Source organism: Battus philenor, unplaced genomic scaffold, assembly GCF_028537555.1.
Source record: "Battus philenor isolate CCGP_79_NKW_IND1 unplaced genomic scaffold, ilBatPhil1.0.hap1 SCAF_24, whole genome shotgun sequence".
Lineage (NCBI taxonomy): Eukaryota > Metazoa > Arthropoda > Insecta > Lepidoptera > Papilionidae > Battus > Battus philenor.
The window spans coordinates 11,353,919-11,370,463 of NW_027181687.1; the positions used below are offsets into that span (position 1 = coordinate 11,353,919).

General features: G+C 30.0%; 1 protein-coding gene across 1 annotated transcript; it reads left to right on the forward strand.

The window, feature by feature from the left end:
* The first annotated feature begins 234 nt into the window (after positions 1–234).
* Positions 235–14,437, forward strand: LOC137924537 (vanin-like protein 3). The gene is made up of 9 exons (XM_068767926.1): positions 235–369; positions 7,574–7,660; positions 8,712–8,798; positions 9,200–9,342; positions 10,261–10,454; positions 11,419–11,550; positions 12,629–12,799; positions 13,319–13,454; positions 14,019–14,437. The coding sequence occupies exons 1-9, from the start codon at positions 307–309 to the stop codon at positions 14,416–14,418; spliced, it is 1,413 nt and encodes a 470-aa protein (XP_068624027.1). The 5' UTR covers positions 235–306; the 3' UTR covers positions 14,419–14,437.
* The last annotated feature ends 2,108 nt before the right edge of the window (positions 14,438–16,545 follow it).

The window sequence follows — 16,545 nt, forward strand, 5'->3', positions numbered from 1 at the left end:
AATAAACACGGAAAAGACGTAATTGATGTCTAATATCTGTCTTGCCTATTCAAGTAGTTGTCGGAGGTGCTTTAGCGAGTGAATAAAAAAAACAAGATTCTTTTAAAGTGAATCTAACAGACGCGCATGTTCTAAACCACGTATCCAACTCACGTAGTCGCATTAAAAAAGTGCGAATAACATGAGTTTGCTCTAGAAGAGAGCTTATGATGACATTTAGACGCCGCGCGTCGGCCGGTACGGACGTGTGGCGTTTGCCGTGCATATATATTAGTTGTATTATCCCGCGCGCGCAAGTTGTGAACTATGGAGATATTGTTTAAAATTTCTTTGTTATACCTGTGCCTTCAAGCTACAGTTTGTAGCGAGGTAAGTTGATAAATAATTTTATTTTAAATTAACCCGCCATTTTAAATATTCAACAATTAAATAAATATTTATCCTTTTGTTTTTAAATATTTTCAAAAAGTCTAGACATTAATATATTGTAATTTTATTTATATAATCCAATATGTTAACAGTTATAAAAATATTTAAACATGGAATGAATATTAATGTTGAGTATTTAATAACAAATTATTTTAAATACGAGATAAAACCATAAATGTTTTAAATATAATTAAACATTTTCTTTTGGTACAAACTGAAAATAAAAAAATGATATTATTATTTTTGTTAAAATTTTTAAATAAAATAATAAAATTATTATCATCCCTTAATTGATTTAATTATAATTTTATATTCATAAGAAATAGAAGTAATTATGAGAAGTAATAGTCTCTTTTTATTCATACTTCTTTGCTATTTTTATTGTTAATAAGACGTACAAATAATAGTAAATTTATAAACATTCTTACGACTTTTCATTTTGGTAAAACATAGTAATAACAATAAAGTAGTATATAGCAAAATATAAGAATAAATGTTTATAACACATTATATAAATAACAATAAATAATTATATTGTTATGTATTTGATCCATTAAAATTTTATTAAAAGAAGAAACGTATAATAATTCGTTTTTTAAAAACTTAACCATAAGAAGTATAAAAAATAATGTTAACTTAAAAATGCATTTTCAAAAGATGTCGTCTGTTACTTTGCTTAAAAATTTTTATTCTCAATTTTAAATACAAAATCATGAAAACAATGCATTTCGATCCTTCTATTACTTAAAATTGCTTATCTATTATATTTAGCTTGTGCCCGCGACTTCATCGGCGTGGAATTTGACAAAAAAAAATTGTCTATTTACATTTTTTTCGTTTAAGTTTTTCTTAAACATAAGTAGCCTAAGTTACTCCTTATTAAATCAGCTACCTACCAGTATATGTCCCGTCAAAATCGGTTCAGCCATTTTAGAGATTAGCCGTAATAGACACAATAATTAAAAAATATAATAGTAAGCATTTTTGCCGTGTATATCTTCATATGCATGTAGTAAAAGGCGGTTATTTGAATATTACAAGAAGACAATCAAATTCTTTTTATATATTTACATAAAATTTGTGTGTGCAATCAGTTTCTTTTTAGGATAAAAGAGACACATGACTAATTGGTCAACATTTATTAAAAATAGTTAAAAATCCGTAAACATTTGACTACTCTTTAAAAAAATATATACAAGTGACAATTAATATTAACTTTTTTATTTTTATATTTTCTCTACGGAATTTAGTGTCGAAAAAAAACGTCTAAAACTTTGTGCGTACCATTACTGTCCGATACGCAGTCACAAGATAAAAGTAAGGTAAAAGAAAGAATGCAAGTCAAGACAAAGGTTAAATAAAAATCATACAATAAATGCGTCAAGTTGAGAATACATACGAATCTTGCAAAATACAAATGCATGTAAACGCATACGCTCGTTATCTTAAAAAAACATAAGATAAAGTTACACTCAAGTTAAATCTCTCTGGCTAATACGGCATAGTTACAATAATTTTGCGCTATTGTTTTGCGGCAAATGTACACCATATTGGAAGACGCAGATGCTACTGCAAAATATATTTTCAATTAAGTCAGTATTCTTTAAATTTTCTTTTACGAATTATAAGAGACTAAACGCTTAAAATCCTAATATATAAAAATACATAACTTTATATTACTTACGATAAATCCTTTACCGTTTACACATTGAAATATTTAAACTTTTGTTAACTTCTATTTTAACTCCACAATTACAGCTAACTCTGGTAACAAGTGAACTAAAATATTCGAGAATCTTTAACCACATTATAACGTTTCTCCTTTTCGCGCCTGCCGCCATAGTTGTTATGTACAAACTTTTTCGCGTCGAGGCGCCATAGTTACACGACGTAGACACACAAACTTTAGCCATCAAATTTAATTCTATTTTTGAATGTATTTTGTATATTATTAAATAAATTGGAAATATAATTATAAATCTAAACCAGCCATTACGACAAATATTTTATTAAAAATTATTTAATATCAGTTAGTGGTATTCTTTAAAAATAAAATCGACTATTGCTAAATGAAATCATTAAAAATAGAAATCGTTGTTATTAATTGGAATTCAAATTCTACTTTTAAAATGATTATAAAATGAAATAATGTAATTGTTACAATTTATTTTATTAATATGACTTAAGAAAAAATTTTTTGATAAAATAATCAAATTATTAACAGTTTCATTTAGTATAATAAAATTCTAAATATTAATTTTAGTTTCGCAAGTAAGCTATAGAGCAATAATTAGTTTTTTTCGTTCTAAATATAACCTATGGCAAACAATATAACATTCAACAAGATTTTTATTAACCTTTTGCATATAATTAATAAGGATTGATCTTTAGTCTCATGAGTTAACATATAATTTACGCTATAGCAAAAAAATGCTATTGTTAGAATTTAATACTGACAATTTATAGTTAATTCATGCAAAGAAGTTTTTTATACTTTTGGAATTTTTTGTAAATATGGATTGGCTTTTGCGTATTCTCATTTCCAACCTTTCGCAATGCTTGTTAATGTAATTTTGATGATATAAATTACGAGACTTGAATTTTGATTAAATTGGAAAATAACAAACGTCACAGAACAGTGCAGTGATGTGTAAAATTAAAAGAAATCGAATTTTTGCTACAACTAAAATTGATAAACGGTTTGTGTTTATTTTTATTTATACATTAGTTGACAACAATTGTGCTGTACATTCGCTACTTTAAAGTTTTTAGTTCTATAACCAACCATCATGCATTAGGGGGACTGGAAAGTAATGCTTTCTGTCGACATATTTTATAGAAAAACCGATTGATTTTTACCGTTCCGGCATTGTAAATTTGTATACTAAATAGCAAAAGATTGTTGATAACGAAGGTGAATATTGTTGATTAGAAATAAAAACTTGCTAAAAATGTAGTCGTGTGAATTTTACTTGAGAAAGCAACATTACTTTTCGGTTCCCCTAATATATTTTGCCTATTTTATACGCGAGTATTTTTTATAAATGTAATTATTAAATTTATTTCTTTTATCTCTTCCAGAGTTTACTGGCAGAAGAAAGAATTTAAATTTATCTTTTACAATTTTAGAAAAAAAATGTACAAAACGTTAATCACTTCCGTTTGATTTGTATGGTGATGAAGGTACATTTTTTCTTATACGAACTTGTCAATTTGTTTAAAGGAGCCTATATAATAGAACCATTAACGAACCGGTCGCAATTTATTACCATTGTCTCAATGTGGGCATAAATTAAGAGCAATTGATAATACGTAATTTTCCATTCAATATTCTAATTTAGATTTATGACTGTTTAAAGATAATAAACTACATAATAGTTTCTCGAATTCGCAAATCGAACATTGAAGCTAATTTTTAACTCATTGCACATTTTAACTATTTTTCTTTACACAAAATAAATCCACAACAAACTCCGACGGATTTAGTTCGCTTTCACAATTTTCTATAAATAAACATTTTTAACGCAACAAGTCTAATATTTTATCTTTCTTAAGACAGATAAAAATTAATTGCTTAAATATTAAAATAATAATAATTAATTAATTTTAGAATAATATCTAAAAGCATTAGTTATTAAAATTATGTATATAAAATTATGCATAAAGAAAACTTTTAATATAATTATTACCGGTTATAATTTATAACAGTTATATCTTTAAGATTTAATTTTAAAACTAATTTCAGGTATATGAATTAATTTATACAATCTTTGTCAGGGGATTTTATAATCTATGCATATAAAATAAAAAAAAAAATTAAGAACAATGGCTGCATTTATAACCTTTTCTATAATATACACAATGCATTCAAATATTATTAAATTAGTCAATAATATGCATGTTATATTAAACATTTCTACACAGTCATTTCAAATGAATTTCTGTCGGCCATTCAATTCCGTATTTATTTTTAAATCACGCCGCGGACAAAAGCGTACGTGACGTAACACGCGTGCGCCCTTTAAAGGGACAGATTATATATAAAAATTGGGCCGAATTGTTTGTCCCAGAGTGAGATGGCGAAAGCTGTAATGATATGTGTAAGTGAGAGTGGAAAGATATCACGCATCCGATGCGTGTTTAGGTCAATGAACATAGTTTTAAAAGTAAACCATCATTTTAAAGATTGCTGCCGGGACACTTTATTTGTTATTACTTAAAAAATATATTTGTTTAGAGTTGTTACACAAATAACCGATGTAAGGATTTTTGACTTATAAGATTTATCAATATGCGTATACAACATTTTTTTAAATTTTACCGTTATTTATATTGTATTCATTAGACAACCTATTTATTAAAAAAAATATAAAAATTTACTGATATAATAAAAAATTTTGGTTATTGAATAATTATCCGTATGTGCTATTTAAATAGTGTATTATAACGTTTTAACAATAACTTCCTCTTTACAATATTTTTGCTAGAAGATATACCGATGCGTGTAGTATTTTTTTTATTAATACAAATTGAAACCATAACCTTTTAGTAAATTTTAAAGACTGAAATCGGACTTACTTATATGTTATTAAATATTCACAATTGATTTCTTTTCGTTTAAAATCAAGTTAGAGTGTTTATTTTTATTTATTATTCATTTATAATTACAGGATATTTAATTTTAGTATATCGCTTGCACCATTACCAGGTATAAATTGTCTTATAGCCGTCAGCGTCTTTCTTAAATAGTGAAATAATGAAATTATACATTCAAAAATTGTATTATCACATACGAAACTAATTAACTAATTGTTAAAATTTATGTAATAAAAAATTATATATATTCAAATGTTTTATCCACGTATACAATGTTGAATTTCTGGTCACTCTAGTTACGCGTGCATTGAACGCACTGATGCAGCGGAAAAAGTCAAATCCCTTCCTTATTATATTAACGATGTAAACAAATTTAGCATACATTTTTAAAAATGTGTCAAATGAATTTGTTTTTATTTTGTTTGCCGACAAAAAGTTGAATATAAAGATAAACTTATTGTCTCATGTGTGTTAACCCTTAACATGGCAGAATTTTTTTTAATATTATATTAATATTCATACCACTTGACTTTTAAGACCCAAGGATGCCATCCGAAAAAACTAAACAAGTATTCGAAATTTAAGAAAAAATTCAAAAAAAAGTTCAAAAATTGATACAGATACATTATCAAGAAAAGTGTTAAATTAGATCTTAACACACACAACAGCTATTTTTAGCAAATAATTTTAAAATTTGTTTGGTTTTTGTAAAACTATTCCATAATTTCTTTTGGGCTAATTACACTAATGACAGACATGTACATAATGATTGTAAATAGATGTAAAAGCTTTAAAAGAACGAATTTATAGCTTATGTCATGTCTATTAACATATAGTACAATTCATCCAAGACAACAAATTAAATGACGTTTCGGTATTGGTATGGTATTAAATGATATAATAATAATACAGTAAGTGTTTTTAAAATCAGAAATTTGCAAATTACTTATTTTATAATCTATGTGTGTAATAAATTAAAAATTATTATCTTATCTGTCTCCTATCTGTCTATTATTTAGTCTTGTTCAAATTTAATGCCCTGTGCCATTTCAATAGAAAAAAAAAAAAATTAACGTATCATACTTCAGGTGATGAAGCTATGTAGATATTTTGCTGACAAATAAGCTTTACATTCACCCCTTTAAATATTTTACATTTATAACCAATAAATCATTCTGTATGTGTTAACTTTTTGGTCTTGTCATAATTTTTTATCAGATAATTTCTTTCTTATTTGCACGAGCAGTGGTATACAATCATATATAATTCACATTTTGCATATTAATTATTTATGATTACCACTGCCCACAAATAAGTTTCCTGAGGATGGACACCAGCGTCTTCCATACCATAATACCAAATTGCGATCTCTTACCCGCATGCCAAGCGTGGCCATTATGTTTACTTCTCCGTAAATATCTTTGGGGAAGGCTTTTGTGTCTAAGTGGGTGTCTATGGGCTGAAACGACAACGAAATAAGCTTTATACTTACCTTTATAAAGCTTTTTCACATATTATAACCAATTATACATGAGTTTGTGTGCAATTAATAATAAATATAGGCAAAATGCGACGTTTATAAAATTCGCGCTGAAAACAAAGAGAGAAAGAGTCAGCGAGCTTGTATTTCTTTGTCTAAGCTTCATAAAATTAATAATTCTTATGTTGGCACTCCTGTAGTTATCGTCATGTTTTGCACATTTCATTAGATTTCTTTTTATATATCGTTGCTCGCTTGTTCGTGTAATGTAAATAAATAAATACTGTGTTTGCATTGTGTTTCGCAATACGCATTGTTCTCTTAACAGATAGTGAAGTAATAAGGAAAATATAAATGATGTTTTGCATCGCGTTTGCTAATGATAAAATGGATTGTATTTTTATAGCATAGGACAAAAGCGTAACGTTTCACTGGTAAATGACATGCATTAAATTTTTTATTATTTTTGTGTTTTAATAATAAAATAATCTTCTTTGTTTCAAGTTTTTTTAATTGTCTGTTAGTGTGTTTGTTCTGGCTAATATCTGAAATGGCTGGACCAATTTTGACGGGACTTATACTTTTATTTAAGAAAAAATGTGAAACGAAAAAAAAATTATTTTGTTAAATTCCACGCGGACGAAATCGTAAACACAGCTAGTTTTTTTTTTTTTTTTTTAAAAACAACTAAATAAAACTGGAATGTCTGTTCGTTATTGGACTGAAAATGCTGAAAAAATTATTAACCCAAATTAAAGGACTATACCATTAGTCTGCAGAGCCTTTCGGGTGATGAAGAATGTTAAAATAATAATAATTAAGAGATTGTATCGGAAAGTAATATAGTTTCTGGCGACATATTTCACAGAAAATCCAGTAGATTTGTTACCGCTCCGGCATTGATTTGTATACTAGACTGCAAAAGGTTGTTGATAATGAAGATGAATATATTGTTGATTAGAAATAAAAACTTGTTAAAAATGTAGTTGTGTGAATTTAACTTAAGAAAGCGACATTATTTTCTGGTCTACCTAATACATTTAAAAATGGAAGGTTTTTTTCTAACAGATCACGTATAAGGCGGGCATTGCGTCGGGCGACATAAGGAACGGAGTCAAAGATTATGTATCGCAGATCAACAGAGCCGCCAAACAGGTATAAAATATAATTAACTACCTTTTTACGAGATATCGCTTCTGTAAATAATGGTGTCGCTTTGCAGTAGGTAGAAATGAATTTAATAAAGACTTATTATTTAAATTTAACTGTTTGGGGTCAATGGGGTCAAAAAGCTCTGGTTTTACAAATGCTTATATTGACTTCACGACGCTCTTTCAAAGAGTAGTTAACCCTTTATTTAGGTAGTTTAAAAATAAGGAGATACAAAGACGAATAATATGACAGTCCATCGGTTTGGAAAGTTAAAACGGCAATTGGTAAGTCACGTAGAATTTAGCCGCATGGATCTTCTAAAAACTGACTGTTCGGCTCTGGTCCGCCATAATTTGCACTTCTCTTTAAAACAAGATTTCTTCAACTGTATTTATTCTTTCTTTAGTTACTAATATATATATATATATATATATATATATATATATTTATATATATATATATATATATATATATATATATATATAATGTTATATACCAGGGGTGGCCAAAGTGTGGCTCTTTGAACGATTATTTCTGGTTGCGATTGATTACCGAATTATTTTAATATTTAGGTTATAACCTATGTCAGCTTCTGAGAAATAGAAAAAAATTACTGGTGTGAATAATTATTATTATTCCACCATAAAATTAGCGAAATACAAACACGGAACATAATTAACTAACCGGCATCTAAGTATTGTTAGGAGTGATGTCATATACATGTGCCATTATATCTAATTATAATAATATTTTGTAACAAGAGTTGTCATATGATTATTGTACTCGATTATGATTTATGTACAAAAAAATCTTTTGCGTGTTTTAAATTGCGGTTCGCAAAAAATTTTAAATTACGAAAAATGTCTCGCACTATCAAAAAGTTTGGCCACCCAGGTTTTTATATATTTTTTTCAGGAAATTCCCTTAAAGTTTTCCTATATAATATATTTATCTACTACCTGTAATATTAAGCACTTCAGAATATAATCATTACGGGACATACTGTATATTTTGTGGATGTATTTAGTTATAAATTACTTCTTATTTATTTCAGAATGCAGATATCGTTTTGTTATCTTCCAATGTGACCGATCCTGATACTTTGACACACTCAAAATGTGACTCCAGTAATTATGACCAGGTGAATTTTTATTCATTTTTGTTCTTCTTATGTTAGGGGGACCGGAAAGTAATGTCAACAAGTTTTATTACCTCTATGTATATACATATAAATATATCACTAGAGCTGTCATTGCTAGCACAATTTTCTTAAGTACTTAGTTTCCATAATATATGTTAATACTGGGATTTGAACTGGCGACCCACGGTCACTATGTGGGTCTTAATATATAGGAAATATGGTTTCGTGTGGATGTCGACCACTAACCCACTAACGTGGTACAGTCTTCCCTATAGACTAATAGGACCGTTTCCTATTATAAGGTTCTCCGTATTCCTCAAAGATAATCAAAGGTCACTGGCATAACAGAAATGTTGATTTGACTTTCTTCAACAAAAAAAAATAAATCATTTAAATTCCAGCTCTTACGAGATATATCCGGTTTAGCAAAGACTTCCGGTGTATACATCGTCACACATTTATACGAGAAGGTTCGATGTCAAAATGGAGAGGAATTGGTCAGAAACAATATAGCGTTCGACAGACAAGGCTCACTCGTGGCAATGTAAGTATATTTTGATTAATTTGTTGTACAAACACGCCTGTTCAGCTACGCATGCTGATCTTAATTATCTAATGGATTCAGGCGTTATTTTGCGGAAGTCCGTCCTAAGTAAGAAAAGGACCAATATATAGCTACTTACGCCATGCAGCAGTAGTCGTACAATAAAGTGAACCGCCCGCCAGCCAGCTGATAAATGCACATGCAGCAAACAACGACAACTACAACAGACTCTGTGTTTGGCACTAATCGGTGTAACATTACTCCTGAGATTGCCCCGTGGAGGGGTGAAACACGTGTTGAGTGATTTATCAGTGGTAGTTGTGTAGTGGTAGTAGCTATATATAGGTCCTTTTCTTACTTAACTATATTTTGGACTAGGTCATCAGATTCTATAGGATCTTGAAATTATACCGTTCAGCATTTGGAAGATAAAGTCTCCAAAAACAAGACCTAAAAGACTTTAACCTGATAGACTAGTGTTCAATGAAAATAAGACCTAAATAATGTAATAAATAATGATATGAGGTAATAAAAAAATAGGTGATACAACACGTGGTGCAAAAGTAAAATCATAATTTGAACCGGCGGCCATTTTGTTACATATAAATAGAAAATAGTTCTTTTATTATAAAAAAATAACTGTAAGTGTGTCTGTATGTCGCTAAAGTTGTCACTTCCGAGTTGAAGTATAATTGCGCTTGTTTTATGGCATTCTGAATTGTTGCTCTTAAAATATCTTCTTCAATATTAGCTTTCAAGTCTTGTAAGGTAGACTCATAGGAAGGAACCTGAATAAGTGGACCGGCGGCATAGTTAAGCCCCTAGAGGCCTATATCTGCTATATCTAGGTAAATAATAAATGTAATCTTTATTCAGTTTACAATTTCGTATTTTTCTTAATAAAAATAATTTTTTTAGTAACAGTAAACCGGTTAGTTCCGTCACACGGTGTAACGGAACGACATCCAAGATGGCGGCTTTGACAACTGATTTCGGAGTCAAATTTCTGATCTTGGCTGAGGAAGATATATTGCTCCAGGACCTTAATAGCTTAGGGGCTAAGAATTTGATTGTTACTGGGGGATCCTATGCGGAATCAGATTATCTAAGAGGTAAGTTTAACACTCTGGAACTACCTTTAAATATGAATCTATAGCTCATTTGTTGTTAAAATATTTTAGATACAGGTGTATACACCAATACCTCGCTTTGCATCGTTTCGTTTTCGTTTTTTTCGAAGTTGCGTCGCTGTTTAATTAGTACTAATTTTCTTTTTTTCTAAAAGATGGCAACACTTTTGTTTCTAATAACTCGGGGATTCCCTTTCTAACTAAAAACAACGCAATTAGAATACAGTTTTATTTTCACTTTGTTTTGCTAATTTTAGAGTTCAGTTTCAATTACGTAGTGTATTGTAATGGAGAGTGTTGTACTTTTTTTAAAAGAGAATAACAGATTTATATAATTTTTTACGTGTTGTTTCTGGTTACAAAAAGGTAAATATTATTCCAATTTATTTATTGGCAGAGTTACATTATTTTAGTTTTTTTAATGTTTATTTTGTTCAGTTTTCTTTTTTTAAAAGTAGTATTTTCGTAACCCCGGGACCTATCTTTGATCTTTACATGGTTTTGCTATAGAAAATCTTAATTCACTTTGCGGCGTTTCAATTTGCGTCGCGTTTTTTTGGAACGTAACCACGACGCGAAGTGAGGTATTGGTGTACATACATTCTTCATCACATTATATTCATTTTCATATTTTAATTTAATCTACACAATTTTTTTTTTCCCTTTAATTATATGATATTGTATTCCGGTGACCTAAGATCGTAAGTCTGTCATCTTCCTGGGCTTTACCAATCTATAGCTCAGGGAGTTGAATTTTGGTGAAAATATTCCTTTCTACTTGTAGATGTAATATATAAACAGGTTTTTATTTCTACACAAAAGGAAGTAGTGGGAAACTTCATCTTCACAATGCAGGCGAGGGATTACTAGTTTTTATATATATTAACGTAACGGTATTTAAGTCTGTCTGTCTTCGTGAAAAATAACACGAAATTGACGATTGCAGGAAGCCGGATTAGTCAATCTCTGGCCTATGCGTTGGAAGCAAATGTGATATCAGAACACGGAATATATTCCAGTAAATCTGGTTTGATTACGAACAATGGTCTTGTCACTGAAATAAATAAAAATAGAGAAGGTAAGTTATTTTAATTTTCTAACGATTTTAATTTTTAGTATTAAAAAAATTCAATATTTTCTTTATAATTTCTTTTCACTTGTACATCATCACGAATAAATCTATTATTTAAACTATATACAATTCAAAAGTAATAATGATACGATAGCATAATTTTGATAAATAAAATTAACTTTTTACCTGACCAAATTAATCTTTATTTAAATTTCTAGGATTAACTTTTAACACTCGAATCTTGTGATTTCGGATTGACGTTGATTTATGGGACACTACTATACGTTCAGAAATATTTCATTTCTCATTAAAATCATTAAAGAACGTTTGTGTGTTAAAGATTACAATATAGGATAAAATAAAAATAACCTTTATTTCTACTATTACTATCTAATGGATTCAGGCGTTACTTTACGGAAGTCCATCCTAAGTAAGAAAAGGACTAATATATAGCTACTTCCGCTATTAACAGACATCAGACGAAGCGCCTTCATTCACATATATAAATAGGAATAATTTTTGGAAATAAATTCACTCTTAAATCGTCTTTCTTTAAGCACACAACACTAAAACTATGTTGTCGGTCTACCTTATAGCTAGACCTAAGAGATGTACGAAAGGTAAGAAAAGAAATGCAAGATATCGCGAAAGATATAAAGAAAGATAAGAAAGGAGCATGACAATAATAATATTCAGTTATAAATTATTGCGTGAAGGTAGCGTACCTGGAAAAACCGAGGGGTCGAAGACCAGTGGGTAGACCCAGGTATCGCTGGATCGATCGCGTCGAGGCAGACTTGCGCGAATTGAATGTCAACCAATGGCAGACGATGGCGCAAGATAGAGGAAAGTGGAAGTCTCTCGCTTCGGAGGCCAAGACCCACTTTGGGTCACTGAGCCAGCGGAGTAGTAGTAGTATAAATTATTAATTGTATAAATACACCCATCTTCACCATGGTAGGGGAGAACGAGAGGTCCACAAAAAAGGGGGGCCATAAAAAGCTGACTTGGCAACCCCCCTAACTTCTTCTAGATGTAATCAATTTTATGTCAAAAAAAGAATTTTCGAATTTGAATTTCACAGGCCGATCGAACAACATATATTTCCTACCAATAACCGAACCAGAATTACCTGATGAGGAATTGGGACAGAACACCATGGTACCTCTAGATTTGGAGATGAGCGTCAACGGACTAAAGAAATCGGTGTGTCATGATGGATTCTGCTGCGAATTTTACGTGAAGACTTCACTTGGTAAATATAAATAATTTGTTTTTATTTTTCTCATTGTCAGCCACTACTATCTGTTCCGACTTTGTTTTGCCAAAAGTTTTTGGCCTGTTGCATTCTACTAGAAAAAAATATATTTTAGCGTGATCACTTTGTGGGATTCCTCTTACGGCCGATAAGTCTTGGAGGTAATGACAACACAAAGTCCAAATTAGAAGTTTGTATCTTGATCAAAATTAGCCCATATTTATACCGAATCGGACAACTATGGAATAATATTCAACCAATAAGAACCGTCAGCCAATCGCAAGGCGAGAAGTATTGTAGAGCGCTGTCTCTTTCGCCCGACGTATAGAGGGCTCTGGTGTGGGATTCCCCTGTTCGATGACGTAATGTTGCTTCTACAACTTTATACAGGGATATTGGAAATAGGTGTGAAGTTTTTAAGGCTTTTTTGCTATTACCTTGTGTAATTTACAGAATAAAAAATAGAAGTTTTGGTTGTATAGATTTAAATACATTTAGTTTTTTTTAATACCATAGATAATAGCGTGGAGGGGATACAATATGAGATGTCAGTGTTCATGGGGTACCGACAGATTGGTGAAATGTCCATCGGAGTACAAACCTGCGAGATCGTGGCATGCAGAGAGACATCCAGGAGGTCTTGTTTACTGCAGTAAGTACATTTATACATACAGTTTATATTACAATAGGTATTGCGTTTGTTTGTGAGAGGATTTATTTATTACTCTGAATATTTGTGCACGTCATAAGAAAATTGTTAGAAGAGCTTAGTTTGATAGAAATACTGGTGATGCAAAAGTAATGTCATAATTTGAACGTGTCTTAATTTTTACAAATGGCGCCAAAACATGACATTTGACGTTTCTGTCAAAGCACAATGACATTTGGCGCCATTTGTAAAAATTAAGGCACGTTCACATTATGACATTACTTTTGCGCCACCTTACACAATGTGGAGATTCGCAGAAGTACCAAGGTAACCTACGTAGCTAAAAAAAGTTTTGCTGGTCTGAAGCCGACAGAGCATATTTTTCCTCCGTTAATATAGTGTCATGAAGAGGCATTGTTATATTATTATATTTTATTTTAATGTTATATATAATTTGAAACTAAACGCTTTTCCCTTTTTAAAACCCGAGACAAGTGAAGTTGTAATAGTCTTGCAAGGCTACTGGCACTTACTTCAATTTGAAGAAACAAAATGTTTTTTTTACAGGTTACAAAACAACAATAGTGTTACGTTTGAAAAGTTATCGATTAAAGGGAACTTCACTAGACAACATTCCTTCCAACTGCCTGTCATTTTGACAACGCAAACGTCAATGTCATCTGACAGTTTCAAGTTCTTGACAAAAACCGTCAACGATGTTCGAGAAGTGTCAATGGAGCTGTCAAATGTAAAAAATATATTTAAATTCGGTATATTAGGGCGAGATTATACAAAGGATTATGTGGATAATTTTAATTCGAATCACACGAATGTGAAATCGCATGACGTGGTCGATTTTTACGAATACATTTTTAATGATGATGTTATTGATTTCTTTGATTATCTGTGGATTAGAATCAGGGTTCTTCTATTGATTGTCTCCTTATATATTTTGGAGATGATGTAAGTGTTCTTCTTAAATACTCCATGGTTTCCCAATGCTGGTGATCGTATTTTATTCATCAACATTACGAGAAGAAAAACAAGATATTTTTTAATCTGTTTTATTACAACGTATATTGATGCGAAGAATGTTTTTCATCGAACATTTTTAAAAATTGCAATATTAATATAAATGTATATTTATAAATATATATAGATATACAAAATATAATATATTAATAGTACACTCAAACCTGCTGTTTGCGGAGTTTTTTGTACGTTTTTTTAATTTTGCGTTTTATAATTTTAATCAATTTAGAATGTAGTTGAGAAAGTTACCAATAACAAAAGTGCAAAAATAAAACAATTCATGCAATTTTCGTCATAAAAACTGATGACTGACATGGTAATTGAAATAAAGTCAACACTAAACAGGCGCGGGATAATATTTTTTTTTTAATCTTCAAATTTAGGTTTATCTATGTTTAAATATGTCAACTGTCATTACAACATTAAGAAATCATTATGGAGGGAAGACGCCATTTTGAAAAATTCCCGCTTCCGACATATGCACCAATAAAATAGATTCCTCGGTGCGAACATCGTACGGAATAAATTTCAGTTACTTCAATAGAGTTAATACATGAAGCAAATTTTAAATTTGGAAAACACATATCTTCAAGCTAACGTGATTTTCAACCAATTTACCAAAATAAAGATCGCGTGTTGTCAGACTACAAAGAATAATGGCTATACTTTTTAGCAATTAGTAGTTATTTTCTAACATAATAATTGTGTTGTGAAAATTATTTTATATTCCCGCTCGTGAATTATTTTCGCGGTTTTTATTTATAAACAGGTTTGAGTGTTATATTTTACAAAAATTGATATTCTTGCCAACTTAAAAAATACATAAATTAATATTTATTATATTTTAATTGATTTAAAAATCGAATGTAATCGTAAGGTTATATTAAAATTGTCATTTATATAGCTACAAGTTCACATTGTACTGGTAAGAAATAAAAAAAAAATATTTATGGTTGTAGTACGAAGTGTAAATTAGTATGTAAATATTCACATAGATGGCGCTGAAATAAAAAACTTTGAAAGCTTCATGTTAACCCTTTCACGACCACGGGGACGCCGGTGTCCCAAGCAAAAATCATGGATTAATTAAATATTTACGTAACCATTGTAAATTATTTTTTTTGTTTTAATATTTCGGAAAGTACCTTTTTATTATTTTTTACTAGCAATATAGGATAACTATCACCGTTTGTTGTTTATCGTCATCGGAACATTAGAGTTCTTTTGGCGCAAATGATCTGCTGTTTGGAATAAATAATTGATATTGTAAAAGTGCTTTTCAAGTTTTAACAGTGTCAAATTATCATTACCTGTTAAGTAAATTGTTATTCTAAATATTCAGTAGTAATGTATTTATGTTGTATTCTGTGATAAATCGTTATAAAGATTATGGGACACGGATGTCCCTGTCGGCGTAAAGGGATACTTTTTATACGGAATTTCTTAACTTTTAGTCTGGTGATATACCAAAATACTATCATTTTCTTATTCATATTTTTCGCAGAATACGTTTCGTAAGGGACGTGGAGTTTTTGAACTTCGAAAAAATAAAATTCTTCAAATTTTTGTGGGCGATGAAGAAGATGACTTAGTGCTTGATGACGAAGACCAAAGACTTCTAGTACAGGATGATGACCAAGAGGTATTTGATGTCGAGGTTGAAGAAACGACGACTCTTCAACGGCAAGAATCACCTGAACCTTCAACATCTCAAAAAAACAATCCATCTAATCATTAACCAATCATCTAACAACAGGAATTGTTTCGCCGAGTACCATAAATAACTTGCCCTATTATATTTATATTATTCATAAACAAGTAAAAAAAGTACACGAAGTAACAAATGTACATTATTTACAACAAAACAGACTTACCAATAAGTAAACCAAAATTTAGAGTTTAAGTAGAAAGTAACCCTTAGCGACCATAGGGACATATTTGTCCCATAAATTTCCAAGAAAAATGTAAAACTTTTTTGAATTTTTAGTATAAATTATGTTTTTAGGATGCCTATTAATTCATTACATCTAGCTAAATTGATTAAATAGGGTACCGTAACCTT